The sequence below is a fragment of the Poromitra crassiceps genome, assembly GCF_964638095.1.
Source record: "Poromitra crassiceps genome assembly, chromosome: 2".
Taxonomy (NCBI): domain Eukaryota; kingdom Metazoa; phylum Chordata; class Actinopteri; order Beryciformes; family Melamphaidae; genus Poromitra; species Poromitra crassiceps.
The window spans coordinates 119,496,445-119,522,303 of NC_139624.1; the positions used below are offsets into that span (position 1 = coordinate 119,496,445).

The following is a 25,859-nucleotide window of genomic DNA, read 5'->3' on the forward strand; positions in this document are numbered from 1 at the left end:
AGTCTGAATATCAGGCGGAGTTTACACACAGTCCAAAGTTTGGTATGCGTATTTTTATCTGCCATCCGAAAAAATATCGTCACGCACAGAAATCCTTGCACACTTGTGAGTCCGATGCATTTTTATTATTATGTCCGTCGTTCTATTTGCAATACGAAACAAATAGTCTCTCCTGTATCTACGTTACAACATGACTGACAGGCTGAGGCACCAGCACTGATGTGGAATGGAAAAGGCAGGTCGGGGAATGGTGGACACAATGCTCGCGTTCACCTCGCCAAGTCGGCTGTGCACTGTGGCCGGGTGCAGCAGCACTGCTTCCCGGGTAGAGAGAGCAGAGAGAGGGGGGCCAGTGAGGTGAAGCGAGCCGCTCAGACTTGACTCCAGCCGAGCGGGACTCGGCCGCATCTCTGTCTCGACGGCTTATTTTTGACTTGCATGTGTGACAAACTGCGAGATTTGTCTACTTCACTGACGGTGAAAAAAATCCACAACGAGGAAGGTATGCTGGCGTGTGTGGTGTGGTGGCTGGGTGCCTGTCTCGGTGCTTTGGGGTGCGCGCACGTCATGTGAAAATCGGCTCACAGAATCGGCTATTTAGAGTGACCGGCGCAGATCACCGATCGAGGCCGATCACGTGAAAATCGGCCATTTCCGGTCACGTGCCGATCGATCGGTGCATCCCTACTTATTAGCATGCATATTAGTAACATATTGACTGTATATTAGTCATAGTAAAGCACTTATTAATGCCTTATCCTGCATGACCATATTCTACAAATAATAGGCCATAGTTTCCCTCAATAACATTCTAATTACTGCTGATTGATAGTAAGTAAGTACATGAATTGTGATCCTAATCTGCTTTAGTGGTTTAGGACATGAAAGTGAGTGAGAAAAGGAGCAAATATTGATGCTTAAGACGAAATAATGATATCACAACAGTATTGTAACAGCAAATTTTACTTTTGTACTAATATTATTCCGTTTGTGGAGTTATTTTTCCGTGACAAGCAGCATCCTAATGTTAATTTAAAATGAGATATTCCTCTAAATCTGGCTAAAAACATAAAAAAATGAAGGTCGCTGGTGACGTGCGCCAACGTGCCCTTTTAGAAATTTCAGCCCCTGCCCCTCTGACATTGTCTGCACGTCCCTGGGTGGTAGTGCCACTAAAGCATAAGCTCATAATTCATGTACAACTTCCTTACTTACTATCAATAAGCAGTAATGAGGAGGTTAGAAGGAAAACTCTTACTAAATGGCCTGGTAGTTGTAGAATATGATCAATCATGCAGAAATAATAAGGCATTAATAAGTGCTTTATAATAAACAGCAAACCCATTTACTAGAGCTGCAAGGATTAATCAATTACTCGATTAACAAAAAAATAATTGGCAACTATTTGGATAATTAGTTAATCATTTTCAGTAATTCTTTAAGAAAAAAAGTTAAAATTCTCTGTTTCCAGCTTCTACAATGTGAATATATTCTGGTTTCTTTACTCCTCTATGGCAGTAAACTGAATATCTTTGGGTTGCGGATAAAACAAGAGATTTGAGGACGTCATCTTGAGCTTTGGGAAACTTTTCCACCATTCCCTGACATTTTATAGACCAAACAACTAATCGATTAATCGAGAAAATAATAGACAGGTTAATTGATAATGAGAATAACCCTAACCCTAACTTTTCAACTGAGCATGCAGACAATTAAAATAAGGGTGCAATGCATGCTCTTGCACCCCCGTAGAACCGGGCCTGAGTCAGAGTGAGAACAATGAGTAGCAGGCTCTGTCAGTATAGTTTCAGTTTTGTCACTCTACCTTCAAGAGCTTCAAAAGTATATTTAGCGGTCGAATTTCACAATAATCTTTACACAGAATGAAAGCCAAGGCTTTATTTTACTATAATCTGATGAAACCCCAAAACAGCAGAAATAAATATTTTCTGATAAAATCGCGTTTTCTAGACAAACAGCCAGCGCGACAAGCGACTGATTTGGTCAGAGCAGGTCACATATATAGGTAACGCTTTATATTAAGGTTCTATTAATAAGCGTTAATTAATAGGTAATAAGGCTCTTATAAGGTGCTTATTAACACTATTATTATGTTAACTCATTGAGTGCCAGCCACTTTTGGAGAACGGACGCTCCCAGTGCCAGAGTTTCAGAGCGTTTTCAGTGATTTCACGAGGCCCACAGAATATTGTGTGATATTACTATGTAAACACCGAACACGCAAAAAGAACAAGGAGACTCTATTGTATCATCAGCAAAAAAAAGTTTATTGATACCATTTTCCGTTCTTTAGTTATCAGCCGGAGAATATAGGTCAAAAACAGCAAATACAGGCATTTCTATCTAGAAGCTGAGATATTCAGCCTTTTGTGAAATGCAGCATTTCAAGCACATTCACTGACTCTAGCTAATATTTTCTGATGTAGTGACGTGGTGTAGTTGTGTGCTGCCCTGGGTGCCCCACCCCCCTCTCCCCCCCTCAGCTACAAACTCCTCCCCACACTAGTAACACACAGCCTCACGCACCCAGCGTCTATTTTCGGAGTGCTTTTTGTGCGCCGCCTCCCAGGCAGCGCGACAATACATCCATGAGCGCGACAAGGAAATGCCAACCCGGACTGCAGGGAAAGGGTTGGCACTTCGGCGTCGGGTGCTGCCTTTCTGGCGGCTAATCGTGTGAAGAAACTATGCAGACAGACAGACAGAGGCAGAGGAGCTCAGTTGTGTGCGCGGATTGACTGCTGTTGCCAGGCACCGTCAGTTGCAGCCAGAGCAATCTACATGGCTCTGGGCTGCAGCATGAGCGCTTTCTCTTTGATCAGGGGGCTTTTTCAGGCTATATTTCGGACATTTCTCTAATCTGGAGAGCACTGTCGCCACCTGATGAGTCCGTAAAATAGGTTATACAGCTTCAATAGCTACAATATTTGTACAGGACATACATAAGGCTTTGATCCACGTCCCACCGTCAAAAAAGGCAATTGACGACAATCGTCATCTTTGGCACTCTACGTTAGTATTCGAATTGACGACAACTGTCGTCATTGGCACTCAATGAGTTAATAATACTATATAAGTGTTACTAATCGCATTATAAACATATTTATTGGTAGCTTATAAGACATTTATAAGCATAGTTAACTGTTAATAAGCGTATAGTTAACTGCTACTAAGGTAATAACAAACTATTTATTAGGCTTAATGAAGTAACAAAACCAGCTAGTAAAGGTGGTTATAAAGTGCTTATAAATGTCTTATAAGCTACCAATAAATATGTTTATAATGCGATTATTAATACTTATATATTATTATTAACATAATAATAGTGTTAATAAGCCCCTTATAAGAGCATTATTACCTATTAATTAACGCTTATTAATAGAACCTTAATATAAAGCGTTACCCCAGAGCTCTTGGCAACTCTCCCAAGGAGCTGCAGCCTCCACCTTTACATAGTAGCTGCCTCCTACTGTGACATCATTTAGTATTTGGTTTGGTAATCAATTATCGCATAGCAATATTAAATTAAACAATTAATAAAGGTAATTAGATATTTACAAAACAATTGATCCACTCAAAATTATTAAGATAATATTTCAACAAATAAGCGACAATTAAACACCCCCGCCACTTTACCACATTTGGTAAAGTGGGAAACCCCCAAAATATGTATGAAACTAAAATATTTCCAAAACTAAGAAGGACATGTTGACTTAGCTAACCGCTAACGTTACTACCTCACTTCTACTACTACTTACTAGCACCGTTTCATGTTATGTTACAGTGGGTTTATGGTCCAGTGCAGGCTATGATAGCTATGAATGGAGTTTGGATCGAAACGTGGGTCAGCGATGACAGTCTGATATCCGATATGTGAATTACGTCATATCGGCACCCGATACCGATATACCATCCCTAACACAGATGGGGTGAAAATAACAGAAGCAGATTGTTGGAATAAAACATGGTCACTGTAGCAAAACAAGGGTTGCAGCGATACATCAATGTTCCTCTATAAGCCCTTAACCTGAACTGATTCTAATGAGACATTTTGATTATGATAATGTTTTTGTAATTATCCTTGGTTTAATGGAGAGTTTTGGAGAGTCTTGTTTGGTATGTTCACCCTAACACAAGCAGGAACATGCTCTAACAGCTGCAGTATGCAGTTTTAAACACCAACAAGCAACAACAACATCAATGCACCAATACACCATAGATTAGCAACATAGCAGAGTAGAACCCTTGTTTGTGTGCTGTGATTGGCTAGTTATGTTCTAGCTAGCCCTGATTGGTTGTTTTGTTTCAGACCACATCAACCAAAATTATAATTAAATAATATTGCCTACTGCAGCTTTAATGCTGCCATCAGTCTGTCGCTGGCTTGCGCTGCCGCCGGTGAAGTGCCGGCCCCTGGCCCCGTCAAAAGATACTTGCCACTGGGTCTAACAACTTTTTTGGAGGAAACCCTGGTAACGGTGGTAATGGGGCATGTCCGTATAGTGGGCCAAGGGCTGCTGACAAAACGTCAACATAGAACACACAAAACACATGAACCTTTTCTGGTCGGACAGATTCGTCAGAGCAAATCTTTCTGATGGATCAGTGTGGCAGCAGATAAGTCCTTCCAGAGTCATGCTCACAGCAGACACAATGCCTATAATCATCATCATTTAACATAGATGGTTTTAATGGAATTGTCAGACCTGTGTCCTATAGTCCTAACAGTCAAAGCAAAAGGGTGACAAAATGGCTTCCTGTGTTAAAGTAGCTCAGCCACCTGAAACATACAAGCTAGAACAACTTCTACAGTTTTATATCATTAACTGAAAAAAGGTTTGTTTCTAGGGAATATAGTGGGATGCAGTGGGTCTCACTATGGTGACAGATAATGGCAAAATCCAATAGGGCACATGCCAGTCCCACTGCGAAGGGGAGGGCGGTGTGTGGGAGTGCTTCTCAATCAGCCTGGCATGCCACAACACACACACATGCACACGCACACACAGACACACACACACACACACACACACACACACACACACACACACACACACTGTGGGAACCAGGGCAAGCAGGGGTGCCAGGCATAACGTGACCAGCGAGATGAGATCATGGATAACTGGTGGAGCTACTGTAGTCTATACACTGGGTAGAGTATGATGCTTGGATGTGTGTGTGGTAGGGGTGTGCCATATGTATCGCCTACGAGAATATCTTAATGTTGTTTTAACAAAGTGCGAGCTTGCAAAATGTGATCAAAAACAGCCTTGAGATCCCATGCATTCACTGCATCATGTGGCCTAGTTGGAAAGACTATTGTGTGTTGAGAGTGCATGCAGTGTACTCACGCTCACCGCACCACAACTTCAGCTAGCATAGCTGCCTAAAAATGTAGTAGTAAAGCCATTCCCCACCTGTGGGCCAGGGACATTATTATGTATGAGATTGCATTTCTCCATTGTTGAATGACACTGTTATTTAATTTGTAATCAATTATTTGTTAATTAGTCTATAGCAGACAGACCTTCACTTTTAGTTTCTGATTTCTGTGTGGTGCTGATGGACAGCTCCTTTTATCGTTAAAAGAAAAAGTGCTCTGAGAAATAGGCATGGGTTGGTGTGAACATTTTAAAACCGGTTCGATATTGCTCTTTAAACCAAATCTAACGGGTATACCGAATTTTGCCACTAGGTTGAGCAGTGCTTCCCAGTTTAGGCGATAAATGACTGTAGTGTACCTCCAGTCCACTTGTTGGCGATAATGCACCTCTAAGCTGGTTTGCCAACCACCAATAACTAAAGAAGAAGAAGAAGAAGAAGAAGAAGAAGAAACTGCGTTGTTTTGTTTATTAAATGACCATCTCCGAGATATAGTGTAATGAAAACCGCGTTTTTCTCAGTTTGTTGTATGCTACCATCTTTAGAGAAATAATTTTAACCTGGTGGCTTAGGCTGTTCAGGCATAGCAACTTTGGATAATTACCTGGGGATCGTATGGATTTGGCATGGATTTTAAAGACTCCTTTTCTACTGTTTTGGACACCAATCTTAGCCAGGTGAATGGTAACTAGTGTCCCGTTTATATTCTCCACTCCAAAACAACTCAACTCAGTGCGCTGTGCACATCCCCCCTCCCTCTCTTTATAACGTATTTTGGAGCATACACGTATTTCATGAACACACAACGTTATGATCGCACGGTGAAACGTTGAGTTTAGTTCTAACATGTTATCATTGACAAACCAACTTTTATTACATAACGTACCGTGGAACATGCAGGTGGCTACTTGTAGCTCATGAGCTCAGCTGACAGCAGGAGTCAGACAGACATGCGTTTCACGAACACACAACGTTATGATTGCATGGTGAAACGTTGAGTTTAGTTCTAACGTTATCATTGGCAAACCCACTTTTATTACATGATGTTAGCTGTGGAACACGTTATCATTGACAAACCCACTTTTACTACAGAACGTTAGATGTGGAACATGCAGGTGGCTACTAGGCATGGGTCAGTTTGAAAATTTTGAAACCGGTTCGATATTCCCAAAAAACCGTATCAAACCGGTATATCGAATTTTACATTTTTTTGTTTGTTTTAAGTGTAGCCCATAAATGACTGTAATGCGACTGCAGTTGGTGGCGATAATGCACCTCTAAGCTGGTATGAAAACCAGCACTAACACTGAATAAAAATAAGCAGAACCATTTAACTGTAACAACACACTGTTTTTATTTCTCATAACTATTCAGCTTAACTTTTCTTCAAACATCAACATAATAAACAAAATAAGACTTTTGCCTACTAGTGCAACTTGAGAAGAGGCTAATACAAAAAATAGTGCAATCAGAATGGATTGGCACTATTTTTTTATAATAAAAAAAAAAGAAAAAAAAAAGTTTTTTTCAGTTCGCACGTGATCAAACCGGTTTGGGCTCGTACACCGAACCGAACCAGGAAAACCGGAAATCGACCCATGCCTAGTGGCTCAGCTGACAGGAGTCAGACACACATGCGTTTCACGAACACAAACAGCTTTATGATCCCACAGTGAAACGTGTTTAGAACATGTTATCACAAGAAAACAGCATGTGGGACCAATGAACAGCTTCTCGCTGTGTAATGTACATCAGCAGCCTCGCTCTGTCTGTCTGAGTTACCCGTCTGTGTGTGTGTTAGGCCAGCGTTAGGTAGGAATGGGACAGTAGGATTAGAGAAATACATTGTCGGTTTGGCTGGTTAATGTCAAATCAAACCGGTTTAAGCTCGTACACCGGACCAGCAAAACCGGAAATCGACCCATGCCTACTGAGAAACACATTATTTGACCTCTGTACTGTTTACGCTCGGATGTGGGCTGCGAACATTTTTGAGATTTTCAAGTGGGCCCTGAGTCAGAAAAGGTTGAGAACCGCTGATGTAGTGTTTTGAAGACTGCATTTCCTGAAGACCGAGTCTCCTCCCGCTGTCACCACGGCAAGCCAGTCAGGCAGGGCTTCACCAAGCCCAGCCTGAACAAGCCAGGCAGGGCTTCACCAAGCCCAGCCTGAACAAGTCAAGCAGGGCTTCACCAAGCCCACCTGAACAAGCCAAGTAGGGCTTCACCGAGCCCAGCCTGAACTAGCCAGGGCAGGCAGGGCTTCACCGAGCCCAGCCTGAACAAGTCAGGCAGGGCTTCACCGAGCCCAGCCTGAACTAGCCAGGGCAGGCAGGGCTTCACAGAGCCCAGCCTGAACAAGCCAGGCAGGGCTTCACCAAGCCCAGCCTGAACAAGCCAGGCAGGGCTTCACCAAGCCCAGCCTGAACAAGCCAGGTAGGGCTTCACCAAGCCCACCTGAACAAGCCAAGCAGGGCTTCACCGAGCCCCGCCTGAACTAGCCAGGGCAGGCAGGGCTTTACCGAGCCCACCTGAACAAGCCAAGTAGGGCTTCACCGAGCCCAGCCTGAACTAGCCAGGGCAGGCAGGGCTTCACCGAGCCCACCTGAACAAGCCAAGTAGGGCTTCACCGAGCCCACCTGAACAAGCCAGGCAGGGCTTCACCGAGCCCACCTGAACAAGCCAAGTAGGGCTTCACCGAGCCCACCTGAACAAGCCAAGTAGGGCTTCACCGAGCGCACCTGAACAAGCCAAGTAGGGCTTCACCGAGCCCACCTGAACAAGCCAAGTAGGGCTTCACCGAGCCCAGCCTGAACAAGCCAGGCAGGGCTTCACTGAGCCCAGCCTAATCACTAAAGACCTTGGCAGGGTTCTGCGCAGCCTCAACTTGGAGCATTGCCGCTGACTAGCAGCGAGACTGTACATACTCAAACTCACGTCCACGTCAACGCCGCCAAGTCACATTTTTGAGGAGCTGCACACCCCCTCCGCCGAGCTGTGCCGACAGACTGGCCAGCTGCGGTGCACCCCTCGGTGCAGTCGGCGCTGGCGACAGGCATTTAGAATAACTACATAGAAATCTTCTTGCTGATGGATTTGTGGTTGTAGGTAATATTGAGGCTTCATTATTAAATTGAGATTGTTTCAAAACCAGTTCCTTGTAGGGGCTTTAAATATGTTGTTTCCATTAATATAATTAGTAAGCCACAATTAATATCCTATTAATAACAAGAGCAAGCTAGTACAATATAAGACTTTTACAAACACATGTGTTTGTAAAACGTGTGTGTGTGTGTGTGTGTGTGTGTGTGTGTGTGTGTGTGTGTGTGTGTGTGTGCGTGCGTGTGTGTATGCATGTGTGTGTGTGTGTGTGTGTGTATACAGACGGGGATACAGACGAAGCCCATTGCTGGAATAGCTAGTGTTTGGTGGAGCATGAGAGTTTGGCCTGAAGCCCTCCACGACAAACATTTCAGCTCTTCTGTCTCTATTATCCTCTCACACTTTCCCTTTCAAACTGTCACTATAGACGAGTCTGTCTTTCAAACTGTCACTATAGATGAGTCTGTCTTTCAAACTGTCACTATAGACGAGTCTGTCTTTCAAACTGTCACTATAGATGAGTCTGTCTTTCAAACTGTCACTATAGATGAGTCTGTCTTTCAAACTGTCACTACAGACGAGTCTGTCTTTCAAACTGTCACTATAGACGAGTCCGTCTTTCAAACTGTCACTATAGACGAGTCTATCTTTCAAACTGTCACTATAGACGAGTCCGTCTTTCAAACTGTCACTATAGACGAGTCCGTCTTTCAAACTGTCACTATAGACGAGTCTGTCTTTCAAACTGTCACTATAGACGAGTCTTTCAAACTGTCACTATAGACGAGTCTATCTTTCAAACTGTCACTATAGACGAGTCTGTCTTTCAAACTGTCACTATAGACGAGTCCGTCTTTCAAACTGTCACTATAGACGAGTCTATCTTTCAAACTGTCACTATAGACGAGTCCGTCTTTCAAACTGTAGACGAGTCCGTCTTTCAAACTGTCACTATAGACGAGTCCGTCTTTCAAACTGTCACTATAGACGAGTCCGTCTTTCAAACTGTCACTATAGACGAGTCCGTCTTTCAAACTGTCACTATAGACGAGTCTGTCTTTCAAACTGTCACTATTTTAGTATTATAATTATTTTGCTGCCCCTTTTTCTTTTGTTAGTACTTGACAGTACTTTTTGTGTGCCTTACTACATGTTTCAATCTCCTCATGTTTTTCCTGTTTTTGTCCTGATATGTTGAATGTAGCTGCATTACGTGACACATGAATTTCCTGCAAAGGATCAATAAAGTATCTATCTATCTATAGACGAGTCTGTATGTATCATAAAGTATTTTGATACAAATTACAAATACTTGCTCAAAAAAAGTATCACAATACAAATACAAAATACTGGTCTGAAAAATGTATTTGAAATACAAATACGTATTTTGAAAATACATAAAAATACATTTTATAAAAACTGATAAAGAGCTGCAACAATTAGTCAATTCATTGATTTATTGCCAAATATTATATTAATTGCCTATTTTGATGATCTATTAATCATTTTGAGCCATTTCTTTAAATGTCCTAATTCTCTGATTCCAACTTCTCAAATGTCAAATGTTCTGGTTTCTTTAGATGGTAAATCATCTCTTTAGTCCTCTGTGACCGTATTCTCCTTTGTGTACCCTCCAACATGCTACAGTTCTTCCATTTCAGTTTTAGCTGTTTTTCAGCACAGCTAATTTCTCCCTCACTTCAGCTGTTAATCACCTTCTGTGAGCGCTTTTGACTTACAGGCAGCATTTCTACATGTTAACCTCACGTTTTGGAACTTTGACCATGTTTAGATATCTGACATCATAACAGTATCCCTGGAGATGATGCGCCATGGCTGCAGTTATGGAAATCACATTCTCCACGGGCTTCCAAAATCGTGACTGACAGACAGACAGACAGACACCACCCACCCACCAAGGTGCCATCGTGCAAATGTGTGCCATCGGCTCATACTACATCAGAGTTGTTCGAGTGACATCACTGATGACATCACAACTGCCTGAGTGACATCACAGTTGGGCAAACAGTTGGTCAAGTGACATCACTGAAGATATCACAATACAATGCCGCCACACACACCGCCATCCACTTAGCCAATTTTAATTAAGAAGATAATTAGTTGTGTCTATCTAATATGATACACTGGTTTGAATATGCAGTAAATCATTTCATTTGTAGATAGGCCAGTGCATGCAATATCTAATCATCAATTTATATTAGTAATTTATCCGGGGGAATTTCCACCAATACAAGGCTTCATACTAGTTTAGAAGAAGAAGTGATGTGAAGTCTGACTCAATACCCACCCTATTGATGGAGTAGAAGTGACATGTCACATTACATTTCTTTCTCCACAATTTAAACCTGTGTCAATGTTAAAACTGTGTCAATTTGAGAATAAAATTACATAAAATTAAAGAAAAAAGTATTTTATGTATTTAAAATACACAAAATACAAGGTCTGAAAGTATTTTGATACAAATTACATCTTATTTTTCTGGGTCCAGCCAAATACAAATGACAAAATACACAAATGTATTTGAAATACGTATTTTAAATACATGTATTTAAATACATGTATTTAAAATACTGCCCATCTCTGGTGCTAGTCTCGGCTCTCCCCAGATCAGCAGAGGGTGGAGCAGCGACCGGGGGAGCAGCAGGGGAAAAATTGACCAAGTACAATTGGGGAGTAAACGGGAAATACATAAATAAATAAATAATAAAAGGGGGGGAAATGGACATTGGGTCGTGCCCCTTGCGGGGGATTCTGGTCTATTGAGGCTTCTCTGCTATCTCTACGATGGATTTCTCCCGGTATGATTGTTGAACGTCGGTGCAAAATGGCAGTTATGGAAAGAAGAAATTGTTTGTTTTTGTCTTCAGACATCATGAAAAAAAGAATGATCTAATAATAAAGAACAGTAACAACTTGTCTAAGATTAATCAAATCTTGAACACCAAATTTTCATGGATGTGCTTTTTATCTGTATTTTCTTCAACCTCTAATTACAGTAACAGGGTTTCCGCTATATATGACCGCTTGCCACCGCTGCTGAAACAAATCCTAGAGGAATCACTGAGTAAACACATTTACCGTAAATTCCGGACTATAAGCCGCACCGGTGTATAAGCCGCACCTGCAAAGTTGACTATTTTTTACATATATAAGCCGCACCGGACTATAAGCCGCGGGTGTTTTAATGTTTTTTTTTTTTTTTTTTTTTTTGTGTTTTAATGTTTAATTACCATATGTAAGGGTTCATGCACAGAGGGGATTGTCGGGAAAGAGATGGCTGTTTGAGGAAGCTCCCATTTATTAACATTTCAACAAAACAACATAACACAACACCACCTGTGTTGTTTTTTACAGTGCACACAGTGTCATACAGTGTCATACAGTGTGGTGAAAAGAGGAAATTAAAACAGAAGTGGATTTATAGTTAGAAAGAGTGCTAAAAAAGAGAGATTTTTTTTTTTTTTTTTTGAAAAAATCCATAGATAAGCCGCACCGTTATATAAGCCGCAGGGGCCAAAAAAGCCCAAAAAACGGGAAAAAAGGTGCGGCTTATAGTCCGGAATTTACGGTATTTCACGTTCTCTTTTCAGTTGGGCGGAAAGACGGCTTATGTGCAGTGTTGGGCAAGTTACTGAAAATTAGTAATTGAAGAGTTCATTTGCAAAAACAGGTATCTCCGTTTGGAATTTTGTATCCGTTTATTTTATATATTGATGTATTTATACTGTAATTAATTTATTTTTGGGATTTTTTTTTATTATCAATCATAACTAAAACATATTCATCTGATAATTTTCACATAAATCACCTCAATAATGTTTTCTATGTGCACTCGAGGAGTATCAAACAGATATTATTGTTTGTTCATTTTAAGAATGGCGTTTACCTGTTTTTGCAAACTCTTCAATTAGTTACAGTTACAGTTACTAGTTATTTGTCTTTGTGTCTAGTTACTAGGGAAAGTAACTTTTGTGTTACTTTTAAAAGTCTGCTTTGATTCTCTTATTAATCACATTATTTTAGTGTTGCTGTGGCACAGTGTGGGACAAGTCATACTGTCAAATTTGATCTATCAATGTACTTGCATGGGATACTTGAACATTTGCTTATTGGGGAGCCTACTCAAGGTAATTAGCCTCTGGGGCTTATGGCCTATTCAAAGTCATTAGCCTCTGGGGCTTATAGCCTACTCAAGGTCATTAGGCTCTGGGGTTTATAGCCTACTCAATGTCATTAGGCTCTGGGGCTTATAGCCTACTCAAGGTTATTAGTCTCTGGAGCTTATAGCCTACTCAAGGTCATTAGCCTCTGCTTATAGCCTACTCAAAGTCATTAGCCTCTGGGGCTTATAGCCTACTCAAGGTTATTAGCCACTGGGGCTTTTAGCCTACACAAAGTCATTAGCCTCTGGGGCTAATGGCCTACTCAAGGTCATTAGCCTCTGCTTATAGCCTACTCAAGGTTATTAGTCTCTGGAGCTTATAGCCTACTCAAGGTCATTAGCCTCTGCTTATAGCCTACTCAAAGTCATTAGCCTCTGGGGCTTATAGCCTACTCAAGGTTATTAGCCCCTGGGGCTTTTAGCCTACACAAAGTCATTAGCCTCTGGGGCTAATGGCCTACTCAAGGTAATTAGCCTCTGCTTATAGCCTACTCAAAGTCATTAGCCTCTGGGGCTTATAGCCTGCTCAAAGTCATTAGCCTGTTGGGCTTATAGCCTACTCAAAGTCATTAGCCTCTGGGGCTTATAGCCTGCTCAAAGTCATTAGCATCTGGGGCTTATAGCTTATTCAAAATAATTAGCCTCTGCTTATAGCCTACTCAAAATCATTCGCCTCTGGAGCTTATAGCCTACTCAAGGTCATTAGCCTCTGCTTATAACCTACTCAAAATCATTAGCCTGTGGGGCTTATAGCCTACTCAAGGTAATTAGGCTCTGGGGCTTATAGCCTACTCAAAGTCATTAGGCTCTGGGGCTTATAGCCTACTCAAGGTCATTAGCCTCTCGGGGCTTATAGCGTACTCAAAGTCATTAGCCTCTGGGGCTTATAGCCTACTCAAGGTCATTAGGCTCTGGGGCTTATAGCCTACTCAAGGTCATTAGCCTCTGGGGCTTATAGCCTACTCAACAGCATTAGCCTCTGGGGCTTAGCCTACTCAAGGTTATTAGTCTCTGGAGCTTATAGCCTACTCAAGGTCATTAGCCTCTGCTTATAGCCTACTCAAAGTCATTAGCCTCTGGGGCTTATAGCCTACTCAAGGCCATTAGCCTCTGGGGCGTATAGCCTACTCAAAGTCATTAGCCTCTGGGGCTTATATCCTGCTCAAAGTCATTAGCCTCTTGGGCTTATAGCCTACTCAAAGTCATTAGCCTCTGCTTATAGCCTACTCAAAATAATTCGCCTCTGGGGCTTATAGCCTACTCAAGGTCATTAGCCTCTGCTTATAGCCTACTCAAAATCATTAGCCTCTGGGGCTTATAGCCTACTCAAGGTAATTAGGCTCTGGGGCTTATAGCCTACTCAAAGTCATTAGGCTCTGGGGCTTATAGCCTACTCAAGGTCATTAGCCTTCGGGGCTTATAGCGTACTCAAAGTCATTAGCCTCTGGGGCTTATAGCCTACTCAAGGTTATTAGGCTCTGGGGCTTATAGCCTACTCAAGGTCATTAGCCTCTGGGGCTTATAGCCTACTCAACGTCATTAGCCTCTGGGGCTTAGCCTACTCAAGGACATTAGCCTCTGGGGCTCTGGCTGCAGCTGGGGCATGTGGAACATGTTTGCCGGACAGAGAGGCGGCATCTCTCCCTGGACTAGGTCTGATGATCATAAACCGGATAATCCTCTGAAGTTCTCTGCTATTTTCATGTCCTAAAGTAACTAGCAACTAGCCCAGTAATATTTTCACAAATTGTAATAGATTTACTAAATTTGAAAAATGAGTTAGTTAGATTACTAGTTACTGCAAAAAGTAATTTAATTCTCCCCACACTGGTGGTGAGGTGTTTTTCCTGTCTGGGTTGAATACTCACAACTCCAGGACCAGCACCATCTCTGAGGCCATCTCATAGACCTGGTGCAGCTCCACCACGCGCAGGCTGGGCGAGGCCAGCTCCAGCACGGCAACTTCGTGGAGGATCTCCATCCGCACGTCCTGCCCTTTCCGTCGCTTCCTCATGAACTTGGCGGCGAACTCGCGACCCGTGCGTTTCTCCACACACTTTCTGACCACCGCAAACTTCCCCCTGCAGGCAAAAGACGACCATCAGTACATCTCAAAATAACGATGGGGCCTTAAACAGGGTTCCCCCACCATCTTAAACATCAACTTCAAGGACTTTTCCAGGACTTTGCAGGCCCAATTCCCTCAAATTCAAGGACCCAACACATCATAGTTTGAGACACGGATCAAGGTTAATTACTGTTACACCACTGATAACGTTTCATTTGTAATCTGATTACTCACTATATGGCTATTAAAATGAATCTTTAATCTTGGACTCCCCGGGGGGATTTACTGTATCTTGCTATGGCTTAGGCCTAGTGCCCCTCGATATCAAAATCTCCCTGTAGCACCAAAGACTTGACAAGACTTAGTTTTCAGTTCACTATCTCATCTGGTATAATAAACCATTATCTTCTTCATTCACTTCTCTCTCTCTTAAGCCGTTTTCCCACATGCGCTTTGTACCGCTAAATGACCGGAACGTGGTCTAATGCCTGCATGTGTGAAAGTTGTCGTGCCGGTATAAGCGCGACCCCGCCATCGCGGAGATTTCACCAGTTTCGAGCCAGTCAGAAGAGCGGTATGCGCGATAGCGGACTCAAGTGTAGAACGGGTCCAGTCATTTCCCGCGACACTCTCATGGGCGAGGTGTACACACGTTGCTTAATGTTCCAGCGGGCATAATCTAATCATTCGCGCACATTAAAGCAAACTGGCAAAATGATCTTGTGATAATAAGAGCAGTAGCCTATGTCAGCTTCATGTGTGGGTGTGCTGATTTTCCCCTCTCGCTCTCTGGCCACAGTCCGTCCTCCTCCTTCAGTGACAGCCCGACAGGGACACAGACGAAGCAAATGCACGAAGCGAAATGTGGAAGTATTTTGCTTACGTTGCCGACAGCGAAGGCAAGCCCGGACACATCAAACGAAGCCAGTCTGTAAAAAGTGCTTCAACGCGACGCAGGTGAACGGATAAACAAGCAAACTTATTTCACCATCAAGAGTTTTGCCGACACGTCACTCCCCACCCGCTCTGCAGTGCCGCCCCGCCCCCCAACATACAGGCAATTTCGCTGCTAGATTCCGACATGCAGAGGACAGGTGTGAAGGGAAATGTCCGATATTGACTTACAGGTAATTTTCCGGTACGCATGTGGGGAAACGGCTTTACTGTGTTTTCTGTGTCATTTGATAGGCTTCCTCCCTACCGCCTATATTTCAGGTTTTATTAAATTTTTGCATTTGACATATTTTCATTTCATTCAAACCCCTCCACACCATTTCCTCCCTCGCATCTCTCCATCACAACTGCTGCAGTGCTTTCTGGCCTGACCCCATTTCAATGCAGGCTGGAAGGTGTTGTGAGAAGCGCACAGCACTATGTGCACATGTGTGTGTGTGTGTGTGTGTGTGTGTGCACACACGTGTGTGTGTGTGTGTGTGTGTGTGTGTGTGTGTGTGTGTGTGTGTGTGTGTGTGTGTGTGTGTGTATGTGTGTGTGTGTGTGTGTGTGTGTGTGTGTGTGTTTCCCAGGGGAATCCTCTCAAATCAAGTGGGTGATGGAGATGGACAAGTACACATCAGCCCTCCCCTCAGGCTACTGTTGGCAGTCGATGCTTCAATAATCAGCAACAGCGGAGCCAGGCTGGATCTGACACATCCACAGCTCGGCCCATACAGTATGATTTCCACAAAATGGAAGAAACGGACAGACTCATGGAATTTGGTAATAAAAATGGAATCAACTGTAAAACATTGAATATTGCAGAATTGTACATAATTTGGCTGACATTGATAGTAGGCCTAATTATCAAAATCAAAAGTAGACCTAATTAGTAACCTAAATTATTTCATCATTGTAAAATAGACCTAGAGCAGTGGTACACAAGCTTAGGAGCCACATTGGGAAAAAAATCTTTGCAAGCCACAATCCCAAAAAAGTCTCTTTCCTCCCTATATTTAGATTTTTATTTATTTATTTATTTTAAGTAGGACTTAAAAGAGCCACAACTACCCATAAAGGAGCCGCATGTGGCCCTAGAGCCTCAGGTTGAGTATCACTGGCCTAGAGAAATGATTCCGTTTTGGATTGGGGTGTTTTGAGAGGGGGGTTGGTCTTGCGTGAGACCCTTGCGTCACCTCACAAATTGAGCAAGGCGGTGTTCAGGCAGGCCACAGTTGTCAAGCCCAGCTTAAACCCAGCCCACAGCTGATTAGGAGCTGATCTCAAACCCAGCCCACATCGGCTCAACTGATGCAATTGGCTCAACTCAAACAGGGGCGCCCTATTTAAACATGCTTTACTCTGCCTGTCATTGCTGACTTAAACAATGGCATTTCTGTTGTCATTGTTGCTTGCTCTGTTCTGTACCTGGGGGTCTTTTGCTGCTCTCCCTGCCTTACGGCCGGAACACACATCTTGCGTGTGCTGTGCGTGCGTGGCGTCTGCGTGTCATTTTCATTTCGGCGCCCATGTTAACAGGTTACAGCAGCCACACCACCAGCATCAGACGCGCGTCTCAAGCGCGTGTCTTGCGAGCGTGAGACGCGCGTCATCTAGAGAATAGAAGCGAAGCCTATTTTTTCCTTTTACCGCGCGCGTGTCTCTAGCGTGTCTCTACACAAATAGACACAAAAAGACATTAAAATGATAGTTTACAGGGGCAGCCACAGCCAATCAAGGCTCGTTTTGATTTGAGATGAGAGGATGAGCTGAGCTCACAGCTGCAGTTCTCCTGCCCTCTGAAAACCACAACGTGGCTTCGTTCCTCCCCTCCCCACCACACACAGACACACACACAGACAGACAGACACACACACACACACACACACACACAAATCATACTGCCTCGATTCTGAAGTGAGCCCAAGCGATCTTCAGTTAAAATCATCATTGTATTGTTTATAGCAAATTTAATAAAAGGTAAACTCTATAGGAAGATAGTTGGCAGACAGGCAGCAGCGCAGCAGCTGCACGCACCAGCCACGCTGCCTGTGTGGATGCCGCGGGCGTGCCAGCCGCAGCAAGCACGCCACGCACACGCACACGCCATGCACACGCAAGATGTGTGTCCCGGCCGTTAGGCTTCCCATGCATGCAAGCTCAGAGTAGTCGATCCAAATCTGCTGCTCTGAGCTCGAACTCTGCCCTGCAAGTCAGATTTCAGAGCGCAGAGCAGTAGATCAGTAGCATACTTGACACCGCTGGCTGTTTTGATCTCGAGATTATGTACAATGAATTCAATGGCCACGTGTATTTATTTGAGCCAGTCTGGAATAACGTACTGTATGGATTACACAAGGAGTGGGACTGGAGGCTATAATGTGACGGACAGCAGAGCCAGGGGTGACCCAAGGTAAATAACGTGAGATTGTTCATTTTCTGCCATTGCATCTATAATATTTTAACGATATGTGCCGCTGCGTATCAGAAAATAAGACATTTACAAGATGTAAATAGAAGCATTACGTATGCCCTGTTTTCGTCCGTTACAGTACGTGGACTACTCACGCCTCAATATCCGAATGTAACCAAAGTTATTTGGGTGAGTTTAACATAATATTTTAAGCTGGACATAAGGTCTGGGTGTCTAAAAAAACGGAATTCTCCTTTAAGACAGGAAGGTTTTTCTTTCCAAGAGCAGCATGTTCTTCTTATTGTGGACTCATAAAAACAGACATGAGCAAGAGGGAGAGAGTCCTGCAGGTCCTTACAGTAGCTGATGTCCTAGAGTTCTGTGGCCTCCTTGAGCTTTGTGAGGCATTCAGGCAGGGAGAGTACAGTAGCAACAGTGCTGAATTTGTTCCATTTATCTGGCTGACTGTCGACTGACATTGGAGGCCCACATCTATATTTAGACATGCTTGTATAGCCCTTTGCAGCCTCATGAGCTTCAACAACCCTTCTTCTGACATTTCTCTGGAATCTCTTGAAATCTCTCCGGGCATGTTTCACTTCAACACATCTCTGTTGTGAAGAACATACTCTGTTGGTAACCAAATTAGTGGCCTTTTTTTTTAAAGGCTGGGCACCTCCAACCCACATCTGAATGTCATCACATTGACCTGACTCCCAGGCGCGGACTGCACCATCGGGCGCTTCGGGCAGATGCTCGGTGGCCTGGCCTGGCATGGCCTGCAAAAAAAAAAAAATTGCAGGCCAGGCCACTCACTGAACAGCAGGCCAGTATGTATAAGTGTTCCTAGTTGCACAGATTACAGGCAGGCAGGCTGCAGGCAGCCACGCAGGGAGGACTGAGTTAACTTTTCACTCAGAAGCTGCTGAGACCCCAGTGCGGGTGGACAGGGCTTGCTGTTCAGTGGTGCCAAAATGGAGAAGAAAAGAGGTGCATGTTGTGTCTTGGCCTAAACTACAATATCAGTGGACAATTAGTCTATTGCCTCTAGAATATTCGAGATAAACACTATTTATATAACACTGATATAACACTATTTAATCATGTATTTATTTATGTATTCATGTATTTATGTATTTATTTATATTAGGCTATATAAAAAATCCCTTTGGTCAAATCTAAACAGTAGTGGCTAAACTAAAAGTATGGGCTGGATTGGTTTTAAGGTTTTCTTCACAAAAGTGGAGAAGGAGGCAGAAGCAGCACTAGCACTGCAGCAGGTGCTCCTGCAGAGCTGGAGGTGGTGTTGAACTTATCAGAATCAGGAACCTTCAGGTAGGCTACAATTTCAAAGCATAAAATGAAACATGTAGGCTATATGCTTATTGCTTTCACATTAATGTGCTTTATGGGATTATCAGTAGGACTGCACAATACAGTTTAAAGTGGAGATGAAGCAGTTTGATTTTATTATTTTTATATTTGCATTTAACCTCAGACAAGACAAGACACTGCACTCTTCCTTAAATTAAGTTTGCTGTGAAGCTTTTGTACAGAGGCATGTTTTTGTTTTTACGTCTTCATATTATACTTGCAGTTATCTAGGCAATGTTGAATTCTATTAGTGAACAAATAGATAACATGTAACATCATGTTAGCATTATATTCACCAAATCTTGCTTCAAACGGCCCAAATTTTTCATGTGTGTCTGCGTGTGTTGGCCTGGCATGCATGTTATCTAATGCCCGGCCTGAATTATGGTCCCAGTCTGCCCCTGCTGACTCCCTTTAACAGAAGTCCTCAATTTAAAAGTTCACGATAATACTTTTTCCCAGCCCAGACGTTGAATCGTTTAACAAAGTCTTGAATAAATCATGTAAGTTTGTAATGTAATGTAAGTTTGTTGATTCCGATTGTGTTTATGACTTAGATTAAACAGAGCGTATTTCAATAAAAATGTCTGATTGTATCTAAATCAGACCATTTACAACAAACTGGAAAGAACACAAAGAACATTTTATTGCCAGTCAGTCTAGCTCTCTCTCTCATACATGGTACACAGATTTCTTTTTCCAATCTGATCCCTCAACGAAGTGAAGCCATGGTCACTTCTCCCCACAGATTATGCGGCTACAAGTGACACAGGTCACAAGAGGCATACGTCCCATTCACTGAAAGATCATATCGCACTGTATTTGCTTTTTTTTTTACATTCCAATCCTGGCTCCTAGAAAGTATTTGTAGAAAAACAATGTGGATGTGTGGCAGAAGCGAGGGATGCACATTCAGTGCAGAGAACCAGGAACAGTAAAACTTTACTCACTGCTTCTTTAACAAACTGGCGTGCAGAATTGGGGCAAAAGGGACATCCAGGACGAGACAAATTCATCCATCAAGAAACTAGGAGCATGGTCACGTCACAGGCTGGAACCAAGGGGGTAGCTCCATTCGTGATAAATGAAGCCAATGTGGAAGTGCCTTACACCTGCCTTCTTCCTGACGGCCAGCAGGGGGCGACTCCACTGGCTCCAAAACGAAGTCTGATTGCATGGAAATCAATGAGAAAATGACCCTACTTCTCACTTTATGACCTCAGTAAACTCTTTCCCAAAAAGTCTTCTTCAAGACAGCATGATGTTAATTTTTTGTAAATTATGGTAGAGTAAAATAGTCGATAAAGTAGACTAGGCTTTGGGGCGTGATTGACAGGTCGCCTGTCCAGTGATTGTGCAGCTCGCAGATCCCGGACTAACAGCAGGCGGCTCTATGGGAAACCCCTCATGCTAGCTGCTTCTGGCTCCAAATAACCAAGATGGCGATGGTCAAATTTCCAAATTTGAGGCTTCAAAATGGGAGTGCACAAACCGATGGGTGACATCATGGTGGCTATGTCCATATTTATTACACGGTCTTTGGCTAGAACAGATTGTTGATAAAAGCCCTTGAATAAGGGTCTGTAGAAGCCATAAAGGTCTTCTATCAGAGAGGAGCAGCATGGAGAGCAGAGCTGCCTGAGGCACTCAGCTGGCCTCATATGAGAGTCAGGGGGCAGATGGAGCTGGCAGCTATGATGCTGCCATCCATCCATCCATCCATCCATCCAGACTAAAGTCAGATCGGTGGATGGAGACAGGGAAAGCAGGGAACTTCAGTGAAGTTTACAAGAGTCAGTTGGAACGGAAGCAGTGGAGACCAGACTTTAGAAGAACGTTAGCAAATCAGGAAGGAAGAACATCTCGCATTCAATAGAAGCGCTCTGACTTAGTTAGAAAGTCATGGACTTGAAATAAGAGACATGGAGGGAAGCCTGTGTAATGCAGTCCGGCCTCAAATCAAAGACTTGTGTCTTGGCTGGACTTTAGAGTATTAGGGGAAAGGGTTGATGGCCACTGGTTGGCTGATTTTTATATTTCTTCCGCTTTTCCTTCTCTGCTTTTCATTTTCCTCTTTAGAGTTACATATCTGCTAGAGGCATGTTGTCATTAAATACATTCCATTAGAAAGCCAATAGAAAGCTCAACATGTTCCCATTTGCCCCTGGACTGGACCCCCCCCCCCCCCCCACACACACACACACACACACACACAGAATTGTACCATACTCTCTTGTAACATGAACACAATGTACAGATTAGCAAGCAGTTAACCTGACCTCTCCTTCCCCCTTTCCTTCAAGTCGCGAGTTTCAAAGCAGCCCAGAGTCACAAGACAAGACTCTCAGCGACCAGAGCTTTTAATGTTCCCCCACAATGCAATCGAGGGGGGAAGGAAGGGGGGGGTCGGGGGTCGTTTGTTAATTAGTCCCACCTGGAAAATGTGATTTCGCAATCGCAACGATTAATGCCAATTCTCCACAATATTTGCTATGCGCGGGCTTACAGTTTTTCAGAATTCTGCCAATTTCTCCGCAAAAATGGCAAAGCAGGTTCCTCAAAAATCCCTTTGCATTACAATTTACAACTACAATAAGGTAGTAGTTAGGATGTGTAGTCAGGATCCCCCCTCAACTTGCAATTTTTACCAGTTCCCACAATTTTACCCCCCAAAAATAAATAAATCGATAAATAAAATAAAAACACATAAAATTTATAGCAAATTGCATTGCAATTGAATTTCAACAATAAAGAATAAACAAATAAAATCCTGGAGGGACTGGCTAATACAGTTATCCGTCATTCGTGATGTATCCAGACAAACTTGGGAGGATGATGCATCTCACTGCTGAATTCCAGAACTTTCAAAGTTACTCACAATTATTACAAGGGGGCGCTATTAGGTCAACATTAAACACTTGAATAAGCAAGTCTTGTCTCCTACACTGGGAACAAACTGTAGTTGGTCCCGGAGCGCTGCCAACTGCTCCTACAGGAGGTTCTAGGTATAGGATGGGACAAATGCAGAGGATACATTTCCTACGGTGACAATAAAGTATACACAAATACCTCAAGTTGGAATGACATGAATATTGGTGCACATATCCAGCCACAAACTGCCCATGGTGTGACTACAACAAATATTATCCAATATGCAATATACTAATAATAATATGCAAATATACAATCAACCAATATGTAGCTAGCTATAAATATAACAAAAGATGACCAGGCAATACAGATGAGAACTGGAGGGCACTTGGTAGAGTGCATACATCCGCCAACCTTTCTACAAAGTTTCGTGATGTTACGTGAATCTGTTTGGAAGTTAGGCGCCTTTTTGTTATTGACTAAGCCCATTGCCACGCCCTCTTTTGGCCAGTGACTGTGGAAAGTGAATCAGTTCCAAGTTCAAAACTTTTTGAGATATGCTGCCGACAAAAGTACAGGACAGAAATATGACATTTATGTATCAAAACGTTTCAGAATAATTCCCGGTTAAGGGATCAGACAAACATTTGTTTCATTTTATTTGAACAAATCCAATCAGAGAGTTCTTTGAGGTATCAAGGATCAATTTTAGAGTCACTAGCCTAACCAACGACTCCTTGAAGAAGCATCCGTTCTCTGGGTGTGGTCAGCCTTGGGAAGGGCAGATAGGCTGGAAGCTGTTTGGCTTGGTCGTCTGAATCTGCTCTTTAAAAACCATACAGGGGCACCACAGCCTTTTCTACAGCTCACTCAGCACATTTACAAAGCCAACAACCTCATTCACAGGCTACACCCTGAAAGAGATGGCTTTTGTGCATACGTGCGTGTGTGTGTGTGTGTGTGTGTGTGTGTGTGTGTGTATGTGTGTGTGTGTGTGTGTGTGTATGTGTGTGTGTGTGTGTGTGTGTGTGTGTGTGTGTGTGCGTGTGTGTGTGTGCGTGTGCGTGTGCGTGCGTGCGTGCATGTGTGGGTTTGTGTGCATGCAGTCCGATCCAGGGGTGATGGCAGGGCTGCAGTTAATGCAAAGGAGCAACCTACTGGAGCCGAGTGCACCAGCTGGGTGTAAAAAAGTAAGTCTTAACTGTTATGCTGGTCTTAGCTATGCCTGACTTTGTGATTTGAGTTTACACCGTGGAGCTCGAGACAGCTGACAACTCGAGCTGTACCCGGAAGAAGATATGGATAACAAAGAAAACCGAAAAGAACGGAAATTAAACTTTACTGATGGTGAAATAAGAAAACTTATAGAATTGTATTTCAAAGCTAGAAACGTTCTCACAGCGCCAACACGAACAAAGAGAAACCTGTGAGGCGGGGGACAGTCAAGTCAAGTCAAGTCAAGTTTATTTGTATAGCCCTAATTCACAAGCATGTCCCAGAGCGCTTCACAGAATATGTCTAGCTAATTCTACAACAGTAGCAAATTACAGTAGTAATGATGATAACACATTGAACAATTGATAGAGAAATATAGAAAATATAGAAATATAGGAGAGAGCAGAGGAGAGAGCAGGAGAAGAGAGCAGGGGGAATGTGAGAGAGGAGAGAGCAGGAAAGTGATGAGGTGGGGAGGGAATGGAAAATGTTGGGGAGTAGAGGAGGTGGGGAAGGAGCAGGGGAAGGGGGAAAGAGGAGAGAGCAGGAGAGGGAGGGAGCGGAGGAGAGAGCAGGGAGAGGGAGGAGGTTGGGGAGGGAATGGGAAATGTGGGGGAGGAGAGAACAGAGAAGGAAAGGTGGGGAAGGAGCAGGGGAAGGGGGGAAGAAAGAGAATTGGTGCCATGCTTTAAAATAGAATGGATGCCGCCATGCTTTAAAATAGTGGGGGGGGGGGGATTTCGGGAAGGGGAGGAGGTGGGGAGGGAGAGCAGGGGGAGTATGAGAGAGTATATGGAGAGAACAGGGAAAGGAGGGCTAGCTGACACAACAGTAGCAAATTACTGTAGTAATAATAACACATCGAACAATCATAGAGAAATATAGAAAATATGGAAATATAGGATAGAATGGGTGCCACGCTTTAGGGTAGAATGGGTGCCATGCTTTAGAATAGTGGTGGAATAGTGGGAGAGGATAGAATGGGTGCAATGCTTTGGGGTAGAATGGGTGCCATGCTTTAGAATAGTGGGGGGGAGAGTTCAGGAAGGGGAGGAGGTGGGGAAGGAGCAGGGGAAGGGGGAAAGAGAAAGAGAAAGAGAATGGGTGCCATGCTTTAGAATAGAATGGATGCCATGCTTTAGAACAGTGGGGGGAGAGTTCAGGAAGGGGAGGAGGTGGGGAGGGAGATCAGGGGGAGTATGAGAGGGAGTATGTGGAGAGAACAGGGAAAGGAGGGGATGCCATGCTTTAGAGTAGAATGAGTGGCATGCTTTAGAGTGTGAGAGAGGAGAGAGCAGGAAAAGGGGGGAGAAAATCAGACAATCTGACTACTCTAGACATTAACCGGAACTAACTAGGAGTTTTGCACCCCCGCCCGGCAGCAGCTAAACGCATCCCCACCTCAGGGGAGCATATTGTAATGATTTATACAGAAATGTAACTGTTTACAAGTGATATAATTGTCTGGGTAGACGTGACATCCCTGTTTTCTAAGGGTGTATTCACACCTGTAGGTCGTTTGCTTTGTTCCGATTCAGGTACTTAATTGATACAATTGTTGCATTTGTGCCTTGGTTCATTTGTGTTCACACAGCCACAAATCAAACGGTCCAAATAGTATCGCCAATCCTCCTGGATTGGCAAGGAGACACTCTGGTAGGCTAATAGCCTCTCGGGATGGAAAAAGTAATTCCCAGAGATTTTCCTATATGATTATAAGAATGCGTTTTGTTAGAACTACATTGTAGGCTACGTCGAGCGTGCCCCGTGCGAGGACAGAGAGAGAGAGAAAGAAAGAGGGAGAGATCGGGAGAGAGAGAGGGAGAAAGTTATTTATTTATGTAGGCTATGTAGCCTATGTAAGCCTATGTATTTATTTAGCCTATTTAGGCTATTGGGAATTTGGAGATAGAAGATCAAAGACCCTCGCAACTTCGATCTGCTATTACTATCACGGAGATTTCAGCTACACATAGGCTATATATGAACACCTGTCCTGCCAGGAATAAAATATTAATAAATAATTGAATAATAGCCTATGGACATTTCGAGGAAGACATGCAATCAGTCTGATTGTCTGATTGAACCAGAGAATCTTATCACAAAGAAGGCTGGCTCTGATTACCACGACTTGTTTTCATTTATTGAATGGAGACCAGAGCTAAGTTGATTGAGTTCAAACTGCTGATGTGATGATCTAAAAATCCCCCAAAGTTTATCCATGCAAGTCACAAGTCGCCAAAACAGAATCTGAATGAAGATGTTGTTTTTAAACGATGAAAATGCTCGTTCTTC

General features: G+C 43.2%; 1 protein-coding gene across 1 annotated transcript in view; it reads right to left on the minus strand.

The window, feature by feature from the left end:
• The window catches only part of stk17a (serine/threonine kinase 17a), a gene marked incomplete at both ends in the record, with an annotated part of 98,301 nt that overhangs the window by 49,050 nt on the left and 23,392 nt on the right, over positions 1-25,859 (minus strand). The window contains one exon of the mRNA XM_083632275.1: positions 14,556-14,768. Coding sequence (XP_083488401.1) covers positions 14,556-14,768 — 213 coding nt within the window. The remainder of the gene's footprint in view (positions 1-14,555; positions 14,769-25,859) is intronic.